Raw genomic sequence first — 13,610 nt, 5'->3', positions numbered from 1 at the left:
TGCAGGATGAACAGAGCTATTAGTAATGTAAATGGTATAAGAGCACACAAGGAAGTGTAAATTCCCTAGCACCACACAGCAAGCACTGTGTGTAATTAAATACATAAATATTCACATATTACCTCTCTCTACATCTATACTAAGAACCTCACATCTTCCTTGTATCTCTGAAACTGGAGATCTTCATCTCTTTGCAATATAACAGCATTTCAACACTGATGCTGGAACAAAAACAACTATTCAGAGTATGTACATGGGTTTTCTGAGGAATGAATGGAAGCCATAATAATTTGTAGTGTAAGGATCAGTGGTTGTGTCCACAGGCAGATGCATTGGTACTTCTCTGGTATGCCTAATCTTCTCTGGGTTTAACATACCTGCAAGGCTGTCTCTGGAGCAAATTTTTGTTGCCGCCTGACTGTGCAACTGGTTTAATTTGAGAAGATGTATGAAATGCACACATGGCATTACTACTTCCTAATGATGTGGTGGTCTTATTTAAGTGGCCCCCAATTGTTTAAGAGGAAGGGTATCAAAGCATTTAAAACTTTCTTCTTTTGCCTAGTAACCAGGACTCCATCAGCACTGTAGATAGAGGTTAGATGCTCTAAAGGCTACAGGTGAGGCCAGAGATTGACTGACTGGCTTAGAAATCAGGTTGTATACTGGGTAGACTGGGGACCTACTGAGGGCTGGTGAGAAGGTCCTCAGCTAAACAAAGGGTCATGTTTAAGTAAATCTTTGTTCTGTATGTGGCAGAACAAAGATTTAAACCCAAGTTTTCAACAAGTTCAATGAATGTTAGTAACTGTTTGCTTTCTGACCTTGCCTCTGTCTCCTCTCTGTCTTTGAGCTGAGAAATTTTTTCTCAAACTGAAAAATTTATTTTGACAAATCACTCACCTTAACTCCAACACTTCCTTGGTTTGCTCTTTTGGACTTGGCAATCTTAATACTTTTCTAGCATAGTTTTGTGGGGATGAGGTGCTGTAATGTGAGTGAAAGAAAATGAGATGTATAAATCACATATTTCTTTTTCACCTAGGTGCCCAATACAGAGAGTTTTGTCAATATCTAGTGCATAGAGTTGTAGCTTTTAGGGCCTGAGAAAGGTCTTTATAATAATCCAGTTTCATGCTGGATGTAACAGAGTCTACAAAAATTTGCTCAGTTGGGTAAGAAATCTATTCTCAATCATGCTATGAAAGGTTGTCATAATATGCACACAACACAGGACAAAGTGAGGGTCAGGTCTGAATTTTCTCACTGGGGAAATTAGAATCTTTGATAGTGCATAATCACAATTTTTTTACCTTCACAGTCTATATTATACAAGTGATTTGTTAAGCTGTAATAGACATTCCATGTCACTCAAGTACCATCCTTTTGAGCTTCAGAAATGCAAATTTATTCACAGATCTAAACTGGAGATTTCATCTAGAATGTATATGTGCATGTAGCAGCATGTGTACTACAAGAAGAAAGTGTTATTTGTAAAAGAGTTATGGGCCTGTAAACCTCAGAGAAATTTGCAGATATTAGCTATTCAGCTACATTAGCAGCTGTTTTGAGCTTTTGGGTTTGTATGCAATAAAAGAATTCTATTTTCACTTAATACAAAAGAAATCTTATGGGTAGATCATTTATCTTGAACTTTCAGAGAACTTTTAAGTTAAATAATAAAGTACAAAGATTATCATTTGAGGAAGTTCTTTGTCAAGCAGTCACCTTCCCTACAAACTATTCTTCTTTAATATTGGCTTTGCCTTTCCCCAGACAATGCTCAGCTCCTTACAGCTGCAGTGTATGGTAACACACTCCAATTAGTGACCAGCTGTGCAGCTGCATAATTGTGCTTGTAAATCATTGCCATTCGTGGTTCTATAACTCCATTGTATCCTCACTGAGTGGTCATAGACTGAGTAGTACTATTTAGTCATGCATGATATGAAGGTCCTACTATAGTTTTGATTGTCTTTATTTCATTTAGTTTTATTCTATTATTTTTTTGCCAAGGAAGCAACTGCATAATAATCAAGATAAGAATTCATTATAGATTTATTCAGTGGCACGAAGATGTTTTGTGCTTCTCCAAAGCACTACCATTTGATTTTTTCAATTCTGGTCACTATCAGTATCTGAATTTTCACTTTTTTCCATTTTCAAAGAGCTGTTGTAACCTTCAAAGTTTCATTACTGAAGGGTTACAATCAGTTCTGAGTCTATTACCTATTATTGTGTACATTAGTGTTGTTTTCTTCTCACCATGTGCTCTGCTGAAATCAATTTACATTGAATCTTATCAGTTACTCTGTTGCCCTAGAGGTTGTACCAGAAGTTGCTTCTGTGGTTTATCTATGAGCTCTTCATTCTCCATCCTCTTTTGAAGTTCTCATGTTTTGAACATTCATAGTAGCTGAAATCCTAAAATTTTAAAAGCAACATTTGGGTATTGTAATGAAAAGCATGCAGTTGCCAAATGTCAAGAAGGACAGACAAGAGGTGTGGGATCAGAATGGCTATCTGAGGCTAAACATCCAGCTGTGTCTACCCTTCTGATGAAAAACAGTTGAATCCCAGTGGCTGGAATCTGAGACAGATGGCAGTGCAAGATTGGTTAGGAGCAGAGGCACAATTCAGATATTACTCAGTAATGATGCATTTTATATCTTATTCTACAATAAATGAGTAATCTGCTTAATATATACCCTTGGAAGAAGTGGCTGCTGCCATTCTGGCTGCTGGTAGGGGTCAAGGGATTAAAATATTGAAAATAAAATAAGATCATTGAATTGCTCAGAATTCTATCTCTAAATTCATATCTGTAAAAAACCCAAAATTCATCTAGACTTAAATGTAGAAAATGGGAAAGCAAAGTTAACAAGTTGCAAACTAGAACTCAATGAAAAAATATATTCTAGTATTCATACTTGTATTGGGTTTGTGTGACAAGATTGTGGTAGTGGGGGCTACAGGAGTGGCTTCTATGAGACACTGCTGGAAGCTTCCCCCATGTTCAACAGAGCCAATGCCAGTGGCTCCAGGAGGGACCTGTCACTGGCCAAGGCTGAGCCCATCGGTGACGGTGGTAATACATCTGTGGTAATGTATTTAAGAAGGTGAAAAAATTCTTGCACAGAAGCAATTGTGTCCAGAGAAGAGAGGAGTGAGAATATATGAGTGAAACACCCCTGCAGGCACCCAGGTCAGTGAAGAAGGAGTCAGAGGAGGTTCTGCAGGGAGCAGATTCGATTCCCCTGCAGCCTGTGGTGCAGACCATGGTGAGACAGGCTGTGCCCCTGCAGCCCATGGGGTTTCATGGTGGACCAAAGATCCACCTGCAGCTCATGGAGGATCCCCTGCCAGGGCAGGTGGATGCCCAAAGGAGGCTGACACCCTGAGGAAAGCCCATGCTGTAGCAGCCTGTTTCTGAAGGACTGCATCCTGTGGTGGGACCCACAATAGAGCAGTTCATAAAGAACTGAGTCTCGTGGAGACTCACCTTGGAGAAGTTCATGGAGGACTGATTCCCATGGGAGGCATCCCAGGCTGGAGCAGGAGGAGAGTGTGAGGAGTCCTCCCCTTGAGGAGGAGAAAGAGGTAGAGACGTGATGAATTGACTGCAGAACACATCCCCTGCCCCCCTGCACTGCTTGGGTGGGATGAGGTAGAGAATTGTGAATAAGGTGTCTGGGAAGAAAAGAAGAAAGGAAGTGTGTGTAGAAGGTGTTCTTAAGATTCAGTTTTATTTCTCATTATCCTACTCTGTTTTGATTGGTAATAAATGAAATTAATTTACCCAAGTCAAGTCTGTTTTGCCTGTGGCAGTAATTGGTGAGTGATGTTTCCCTGACCCATGAGCCTTTTGCTTTTTTTTCTTTCCCTTGTATAGTTGAGGAGAGAGTAATAGAGGAGTTTTGACACCTGGCATCTAGCCAAGGTCAACACACCACAGCATTAAATTTAGGGTACATTAATTGCAGTAATTTTCCAGTCTTCATCTTGCATTTTGATTCCATGAATACTTTGAGTTAATTTTATTATCAAGAAAAGTCTTTGGAAAGAAGAATTTTTCCTATAGTTTATAGAATAAGAATGTTTTTCAATCATTTCATTCATTTTATCAGAAACTCAGCAATGAGACTTGTAAATAAAGTGATAGATATCCTGATGGTTTATTGTCTGAAGCAGTTCAGCCTGAGCTTTATAATTTGTACTTTGAGTAGAAAGATAGAAAGTACATGACATGAAGTTTGTTTGTGTCTGGGGGCTCTGTAGGTCCTGAAATATGTAACATTCTTTAATTAATAGCTACAAATTAGACTGTAATTTGTGCAGTCTGTACCATGTGCTGTACCACCAGGATGTACACAAACAAGGGGTGTTTATTATGCAAAGTATGACTCTATACTGAATGGAGCTGCAGAAACTGGCAGTGTCTCACATTGGTCCTTCTCACCTCCAAGGATGTTCAGTTAGAGGGTTGTCTGAGCTTTGCTTCTGTTGGCATTCATAACCTGTATCTCCAGCACACTCTTAGCTTGAGAATGTCTGCATAATCTGGCTCTCCTCTTTTACTACACATGTGGCAAGGGCAGTAAAAATCTGGTGTTACTGACTGCTTTGAGCTTGCTGCAAGAATGTTCAACAATAAGAGCAACACTTATCTCTTCACTGCTCCTTTCCAGGAACAGCCTGCATCTGGCATCAGGCTGGTGAGAATTCACATGGTGTTTAGTGTAATGATTCCTCACCTTGAAAATTAAATTAAGGATACATTAAAAAAGAGGTTTGTGTTTAATTATTAAACAAGTTAATATTAAGCAAATAAATAAACTATTCATAAATTTATTACAGGAAATTCTTCAGTCTTCTCCTTCATCTTTAGTTTTGCCAGCTGTTGACTGCAAGGCTACCAGGTATCTTTTGAGCTTTCTTCAAGAGTCAGGAGATTGGAAGTTAACAAATGTAACTGATCCCAATGTCTCTCATCTGGAAGTGGATGCATCTAAGCCAAATTTACTGGTGGTTCAGCTACAACCACTTGGCAGGTAGGAGCATATCATAAACAGAATTGACCCACATGTGTGCATGATTTTTAGAGATTTGAAAATGTCAATTGTATTTGGGAAATTAAAAAACCAAAGTGGAAGCTTGTAGGGCTAGGAAAATTATTTCTCTTACAAGGGTAAATTAAAACCAAAGTGGAAGCTTGTAGGGCTATCAAAATTATTTCTCTTACAAGGGTAAATGTCAGTGTTTTTCGAAGTCCCCTGATGACCTTACCAGGTGTAATAGATGAATTTTGTTGAGAAAAGCAGTCAGGCATTCCTACTTTGTCTGCCTCATTATATGAGAAAAAAGAGGCAGCTAACAAAACTAAATGGCAGCACACTTTTAGCAGAAAGGCTCAATTATTTTACTCAGCACATGATTAACCTCCAGAATTAATTGCTAGAAGGCATTCCAGGGGTCAAAAAGAAAAAAAAAAAAAGGAAGGATAAATAAGGAAGTAAATAAACTTACAGACAAACCTGAAGCTAATATGAATGAAGAGACTGGTTTGCATCACTCTGGAAGGAAGAGGCTGTAATTCTTCATGTTTCCACCCCTATGAGGACTGTGACCTAATGGAAGTAGAGAGAGACTGTTTCTTCAGGTGAACATATATTTTAGATAACATAAGGCTTGCTCAGGTTCTTCTGCTCTTTCTTCTTCCCAGCCTGTTTCTTGGGCATTTTACATGTTGGTGTTAGGTGCATATATTCAACGTGTCCTAAAGAAGTGCAATTCTGGCTGTCACGTCACTACACAAAGAGGCATGATACCTGCTTTAAGGAGCTCATGTGCAAAGTTTAGACAAGGGGCCAACACCAAATGAAAAGAAAGCTGCCCAGAGATTGATGAAAATAACATTAGTCTGGCTTCTCTGCAGCCCAGGAAGTTTGAAGAGCTTGAGAAACCAGCTGAAGATCTGGTCCTTGTGCTTTTAATGGCTTTGCTCTTTTGCTAGTCAGTATCTTCATATATTTCTGGTTCACATTGTTCTTGCCCAGAAAAAAATTTTAAATTACTTCTCTCCCACTCTTTTTGTAGTGGTTTAACAGAGATTTCCACCCTGGAAGCAATTGCTGAAAATGGTAAGTAATATGTTCAAGCTATAACTAACATTTCATCATTTAAGTCTGTGTTTTCACTTGAGCAGATTGTATTCTCTGCTTCCTGGGCTTTACTGTAATAGTACTGTTCAAAGTATTTTCCCCCCACCTATAGTACTTATAAGCAGTTGGTTATCATAGTGTTGAAATACTGAGTGTCTGATTCAAAATCCACCAAACCAGATACAGCTCTGTGACCTGAAATGTAATGCTAATTCACCCTTGTTTCAGGCATGGGCATTTGCTCATGCTCTGAGTGTGAACCCTGCCTCTCTGTGCAGCTTGGGCTGCCTCCTTGGATCTCAGCTTGCACACTGGTAGCCGAATGTGCCAGGCTCATCCAGCAGTTCCAAGGCCTTGGTCTCAGCAGAGGGTGTCTGCATGAATAGGAAATGTTTTTCTGATCTTTGTAAAACAATATGGATGGCCTTCATTGCCTTTGACATCAGTCTTTTATTGGTTTTGCAGTTATGAAACACTACTCTCCATATAACACTATAAAAAAACCTCTTTTCTTGCCTAGCATCTGGTTGAAAAAGAGGTGCCATGCACCAAAGAGGCACTGAGAGGTATCTCATTTTTTTGCAGGGCTTTCACTTACTGCTCTAAATTAGAGATCAAGTTATAAAGGCTTCAAATCACTGAAGTGGTAGTTTTGGGGGTATACAGTGGAGTGGACTGATAATTTAATAGTGTTCTTAATGCCTATGATTGTTTCTGCCCAGATTGGGGGTGTAAAATCAGAAGCAGATTTGAAAATCAGGAGAAAATAACCTAGTACTGAAATCAGTAGTGTCTTTGGTTTTGTACTGCTCCAAAGTGAGTGGATTTTATACTCAAATAAGGAGATGGATTTCCATCTGAATTGTAGAGGAGTTTTTTTCTCTTTTCCTGACTCCACAGTACATTAGGTAGGAGAACCTTGGCCTAATGTTGGTCTTGGCTAAACATTATCTTCTTCTTTATGGGACATTTCTTTCATCAGTTGTACAGACTTGAGAATAAGCTTACCAAACCCTGTCTCAAGCCACTTTGTTTTAGAAAAGCAAAGTTAACAGTTGACCTGTGGGGTGATGGAAGAACAGGCTACACCAACTTGTCGGTTAGTGTCATCTAGCCATTAATCAGGAAAAAGATGTGTGAATCAGGGAAGATGTGCCACTTTTCACAGCCAAGTGCAAAATCTGCACTACTCTTCCCATGTAAACACATAATTTAGGTGCTTGAAAATATGGTGGACAATCTGGACCCTTTTCCTTGCAGAATTTCCAAATACTTCATGAGCAAGGTAGGGTTCTGATCATAGGCAAAGATATGTATCACCTCTGTTGTCATGAGGGTGTTCACAGCAGTTTCTCTAAATGAAGGAATTGCCTCTAGAAATTTCCCAAAGGCAGGAGTTATAGTTGTTACTGGTAACTATAGTTACATGTAGCTCCTTTCTCAAGTGAAATGCAAATAACATTTTACTTCGGAAAGCAATTGGTTGCTTTAAAGAAAGAAAACCAAAGGCATTCTATGCATCTTTATATGTATTTTTTCTTCGGCAAATTTTAGCTGAGGCTGATAAGAATTTCCAAAATCTGTGATTCTAGAATATGAAATTTATGTTATGTAATGCCTTGGACCTCCACACCCAATATAATTATGGTAGTATTTAAGCAGTTGTTTTTCTGAGTAAGTACATTTCTTATAGTAGATCCTTTTAGCAGTAGCTTTTAGAAGGAAAATTTACATAGCTATGATTCTTGACTGGTACAAGGAAATCACTTTGGTTAAAATCCTGCAGAAAAACCAATGCTTGCATTCTTACAAAAGCTAAACATTTTGCTCAACCAGGAGACCATAATTATGGTAAATGGAAGAGGTTAAAGAGGATAATAACATAAGCTCCGTTTCCACTATATGAAAATAAAACACTATTCTGTAAAGTATAACCTCAGAACCTAATTAGTCTGTATGTCCAGGCTATAAAATATCCATTCATCAGGCTGGTACATGGATGAGAAGTGGAAAGGCACTGAAACTGTAAATGTGAGTCTGCTTGCTTATTTCTCTAGCAGTCCCAATAACGACACTACTAATGGTTTATGATTCACAACTATTATGCTCCTTATCATAAGCAGATGTTAATATTTCTACATAGAGTTTACAAACATTTATCAGTTTTAAGTATTTGTTACAACTGCCTGTGGTTTCAGAACCTTGTAGAGGCATATTTGGACCTCTTTGAAAGATCCTCCCTTACTTGACTTCTCTGTTCAGAAATATTCTGCCGTATTTCTCCTTTGGCCTCCGCTGTAGTCAAAAGCAAAGTTTTCTGTATCCTGTTGAGGATGCAGAATCAAGATTTAAACCCACAGAAGTCAGAAGAAATATTGCTGCAGATATTATGCATATCATGCCCCACACTTAGCACTATGTTTTGAGTATTCTGTGTAATTCACAGAATAATTCTATTTAAGGTTTATTATTTATTTATTAACTGGTCACTTGACTAACAGTATATGCATCTTGCTCTCATCTCTTAAGTGATTTCTTCTGCTCTTGCTTTTAACCGCCCAAAGTTCAAACTTTTGAGTATTGTTTTCATAGTATTTGTTTTTCAGTTTCTGGACTGTCATAATATATTTTTTGGCATTATCTCACTGAAATTATGTTTTTTTCAAGACAGTGAATATGCCTTATCCCATTTGTACCTATTCACCTACAAATGGTATGGGCACTTAAATAAACTAAACAAACTTAAACATCTAGCTCATTACTTCCATGTCTACTGTAGGATTTTAGCTTTCTCATCTTACAGAGTTTGTTAAATTATACATATTTCTATTTACAGACAAAATAATTGGAAGAGTGACCATGGCTCTGCAGGAACGAGGGATTCATTTTTCAGTAATTTATACTGCAGTGAGACCTTCAAGGGTGAGTGAATCTTCAGTGCCTAGAACTGTCAGATTTTTAGCATCCAACAACTTAATGTTTACAGAGGAATGCTGTAGATGATTTTCAAGATTACCCAGGCAAGCAATCTGTATTATATGAGGTTTTGACCAGAAATGATTGAATGAATTTTCATGCACGATAGCTATATCACGTAACTATTGACGTTTTGCTGTTCTAGGACACTATAAATCTGCCACTGTCTGTAGAACTTATTATTATTTTTAAGAACTGAAAATTAAGATTTTTTTTCCCCCGTTTAACTGTTTTATAGTCAGTTCTATGTGAAACCTTATCAAGCATCCTAGTGTGGCCAGTCAGTAAAGATAGAGTGTTATTAATTAAGTGAAGACTACTAATGCATCCATTTTTAAATTAATTGGTTTAATTCCTTCAATCAATACTTGGTATTTACAGCTGGAAGTTAAAGTTTTCATCCTTGCTGATAGTCAGAACACCATTTATAGATCACCTCATGTTATGTTAACAGTCGGTAGCAATGCAGAATAGTTATTTATGCAGAGTTATCTGTTTTGTATACAGGTTGAAATAAAAAAAATCAATTTTTTACTTTAAATGTGATTAAATGGAAGACAGTCATGCCTTGAGGAAAACAGAATATGGTTCTCACTAAGAATAGAATCATATGAGGGATGAGCTGAATCCTAAAAATTGCAGCTTTGAAAGAAACGTCTATATGTTCCAGTGGTACCACATCTGAGCTCCTAGTATGATAATAGAATCATAGAATCATTCAGGCTGGAAAAAACCTCCAGGGTCATTGAGTCCCACCTTTAACTGAGCACTACCATGTCAACTAAACCATAGCACTAAGTGCCATGTCCAGTTGTTTCTGGAACAATTCCTGGGATGGTAACTCCACCACCTCCCTGGGCAGCCTGTTCTAAAGCTTGATAACTCTTTCAGTGAAGAAATTCTTTCTGATATTCAACCTGAACCTTCCCTAGAGCAGCTTTAGGACATTTGTTCTTGTCCTATTGCTTCTGGTTACTAGACCATGGCACTGAGTGCCACATCCAGTCTCATCTTGAAAACCTCCAGGGATGGTGACTCCACCACCTCCCTGGGCAGCCTGTTCTAAAGCTTGATAACTCTTTCAGTGAAGAAATTCTTTCTGATATTCAACCTGAACCTTCCCTAGAGCAGCTTTAGGACATTTGTTCTTGTCCTATTGCTTCTTACTTGGAAGAAGAAACTGACCCCCACCTTGCTACACCCTGTCAGAGAGTGATAAACTCTTCCCTCTCTCCAGGCTAAACAACCCCAGCTCCCTCTGCTGATCCTCATATGACTTACTCTCTAGACCCCTTTATCAGCTTTGTTGCCCTTCTCTGGACTTGCTCCAGTACCTCAATATCTTTCTTATAGTGAGGGGCCCAGATCTGGACATAGGTCTCGAGGTGTGGCCTCACCAGAGCTGGTTACAGGAGACAATCACTTCTCTAGTCTAGCAGGACTAGAGGAGTGATTGTCCTCTGTACCCAGCAGAATAGAGAAGGCTGTGGGAGACAGCTTTACTGAAGTCCAGATAGACAACATCCTGATCATAAAAGGAGATCTGGTTGATCAAGCAGGATCTGCCATTCCTAAACCCATGCTCTCTGGGCCTGATCCCCTGGCTCTGTATGTGCCAAGTGATGGCACTCAAGAGAATCCGTTACATAACCTTCTCTGGCACAGAGGTCAGGCTGATGGGCTTGCAGGTCCTCGGATATTCCTTCCAACCCTTCTGGTAGAAGAACATGACATTGGCCAACCTCCAGTTGTCTGGAACCTCCTCAGTTAGCCAGGACTGCTGGTCAATTATGAAGAGTTTGTTGACAGGCTCTTCCACCAGCTCCCTCAGTACATTTGGGTGAATCCCACCTCGTCCCTAGACTTGTGTCTAAGTGGTACAGCAGGTCACTGACTGCTTCCTTTTGGATTGCAGGAAGTCTATTCTGTTCCCCATCCCTTTCTATCAGCTCAGGGGGCTGGTTGCCCTGAGCATTACTGGTATTTCTGTTAAGGACTGAGGCAAAGAAGGCATTAAGTACCTTAGCCTTTTCTTCATCCTTGGTTACAATGTTTCCTCCTCATCCGATAAAGGATGGACATTTTCCTTGGCCCTGCTTTTGTTTTTAATGTATTTATTAAAGCACTTTTCATTATTTTCTACATCAGTGGCCAGATTGAGCTCTAGCTGAGTTTTTGCCTTTTCTCTCCACATGACCAAATGACATCCTTGTACTCTTCCTGAGTTTCCTGCCCCTTCTTGCAAAGGTCATAAACTCTCTTTTTTTCCCCTGAGTTCTAGTGAAAACTCCCTATTCAGCCAGGCCAGTGTTCTTCCCCATCAGCTAGTCTTTCAGCACACATGCACAGCCTGTGCCTCTGCCTTTTAAACTTCCTTAAGCATGTCCAGCCTTTCTGGACCCATTTGTTATTAAGGACTGTTTTCTAATGGACTCTGAACCAGTGTCCTGAATAGGACAAATCTGCTATCTGGAAGACCAAGGTAGAGGTTTTGTTGACCCCCTTCCTACACCACCAAGAATCAAAACCACTTATCACTTCATGGTCACTGTGTCCAAGACAGCCTCAAACCACCACATGCCCACCAACCTTTCTCTGTTTGTAAACAGCAGGTCTAGCAGGGCACTGCCCCAATAGCATCTGTGTCAGGAAGTTATCTTCCACACATTCCAGGAACCTCCTAGACTGCCTCCTCTCCATTGTGTTGAGTTTGCAGCAGACATCCAGCAAGTTAAAGTCTCCCACAATAAGGACTAGCAATTCTGAAACATCAGCCTGACTCTTAGAGAATACTTCATCTGCCTTTCTTTGGTTTAGGCAACAGGAAAGACATTAGTGGGATTGTCTAGATCTAGCGTGAGCAATGCAGACAGGATCTTGAGAGGCTGGAGGGTTTTCAGGCAGGACCACTATTAAAAAATTATCACAAGAATAAAACCTAGAAAACCTGTGTTCCTTTAGCCAAAACTGGATGAGCCTCTCAAAGGTGTTCTGTGTTCGATCAGAAGTAAGATGAGTTTTTGCATGTAGGTAAGATCTTGAACCTCTGTCTATCCAACAAAATGATCAGAATAGTTCCTTCAGACTCTAGGATGAAGGTTAGTTCTACTGAAGAAAAACAAGAAGTTACTTCAATAATCCACCCTGTGAAATTATTTTCCAGAGAGCGGATTTTGAAGACCAGACTTAGACTAAAAAGACAGAACAAAATGAGCAGGCAAGCTCATATTTATAGTCTCTGCACTGTAAGTTTTTGTGGCAAAGGAAAGAATATGAGTCCAGGACTTGCAGTCCGCCTTTTTCCCCCCTACTTTTCTTAAACAAATATCCAAAATAAAAATAATTTCATTATTGTGGCTTCTTGTTGTTCGAAATCAAAGGCACATGGGCATTCTTAGCTTAAAATTGCATTTAGAACAATTGGAAATGAAAAATATTTTTAATTAATGAAAGAATTGGAGTTAAGAGAAGGAAATTTTTGATCAATTTTAAACGTATTTTGAATTTCAAATCTGCATCTTTCAACGGGCTCTCTAAATTAAAGTGACTTAGTCTGAGCAACTGAAGCACTTTTAAATGATTAAAGCAATGTATTTTAAGATGTTCTACATATTTTGAAAATAAGCAATTTAAACTTTTCTTAGTTGTATAAACTCAATGCTGAAACCATTTAAAGCACTTTTTCCCCTGTGATAACTTTAAGTTATTTCAGTGCGTTCAAGGATAGCAGCTTCTGTACAGAGCTAGAAAAGGCAAAGCAAAATGTACTTTTGAGGGTTCATCAGTCTGTACTTAGTATGTATTGCATATATTTGGCTGTGCTTGAACTGTGGAAGGTATGAACTGTTTCATAACCATAAGCAAAAGTACTAGCTCCCTCACTTAAGCTATAAAGGCTAAATTCCATGATCTAGAAGTTACAAGGTCACTCTCCAGTGATAACCAAGATCAGTATATATGAGTAGTAAAAGGCTTTGATCATGCTGAGAAAGAGTTTATATTACTTAGTGCATTTGAAAATCAGTTGCAATCATTTGTTATGAAAGATTTTCATTTACTAAGTTGCCTTTTTGTCAGTGATGAAGGAAATTAGCTTTAAGTATTAACTTGAAAAAGAAAAAAGAATGGCTCCTTCTAGTCAAGTAAATTAATTTTATATAGTGAAGCTCCCAAAAACTGGTGTTGTGAGATAATTGTCTCCTGAAAGCTCTACCTCCTTACTGTTGGGCAGTTAATGGCTTCATAGCATAGTCATGTTCTATTTCATAGAATCACAGAATCATAGAATCAACCTGGTTGGAAGAGACCTCAAAGATCATCATGTCCAACCCTACTGTCGTTACTAGACCATGGCACTAAGTTCCACATCCAGTCTCAGATTGAGAACCTCCAGGGATGGTGAATCCACCACCTCCCTGGGCAGCCCATTCCAGTGCCTGATCACTCTCTCCGTAAAAAATCTCTTCCTAATAT

General features: G+C 39.0%; 1 protein-coding gene across 1 annotated transcript in view; it reads left to right on the top strand.

Annotated features, from left to right (window-relative positions):
* ATP6AP1 (ATPase, H+ transporting, lysosomal accessory protein 1) overlaps positions 1 to 13,610 on the top strand; it is a 48,647-nt gene that overhangs the window by 7,410 nt on the left and 27,627 nt on the right. The window contains exons 4-6 of the mRNA XM_009084185.1: positions 4,858 to 5,051; positions 6,097 to 6,140; positions 8,998 to 9,083. Of these exons, the coding sequence (XP_009082433.1) occupies positions 4,858 to 5,051; positions 6,097 to 6,140; positions 8,998 to 9,083 (324 nt within the window). The remainder of the gene's footprint in view (positions 1 to 4,857; positions 5,052 to 6,096; positions 6,141 to 8,997; positions 9,084 to 13,610) is intronic.

The sequence above is a fragment of the Acanthisitta chloris genome, unplaced genomic scaffold, assembly GCF_000695815.1.
Source record: "Acanthisitta chloris isolate BGI_N310 unplaced genomic scaffold, ASM69581v1 scaffold1070, whole genome shotgun sequence".
In the NCBI taxonomy this organism is placed as follows: Eukaryota; Metazoa; Chordata; class Aves; order Passeriformes; family Acanthisittidae; genus Acanthisitta; species Acanthisitta chloris.
This window is presented reverse-complemented; position numbering and strand designations above follow the sequence as displayed.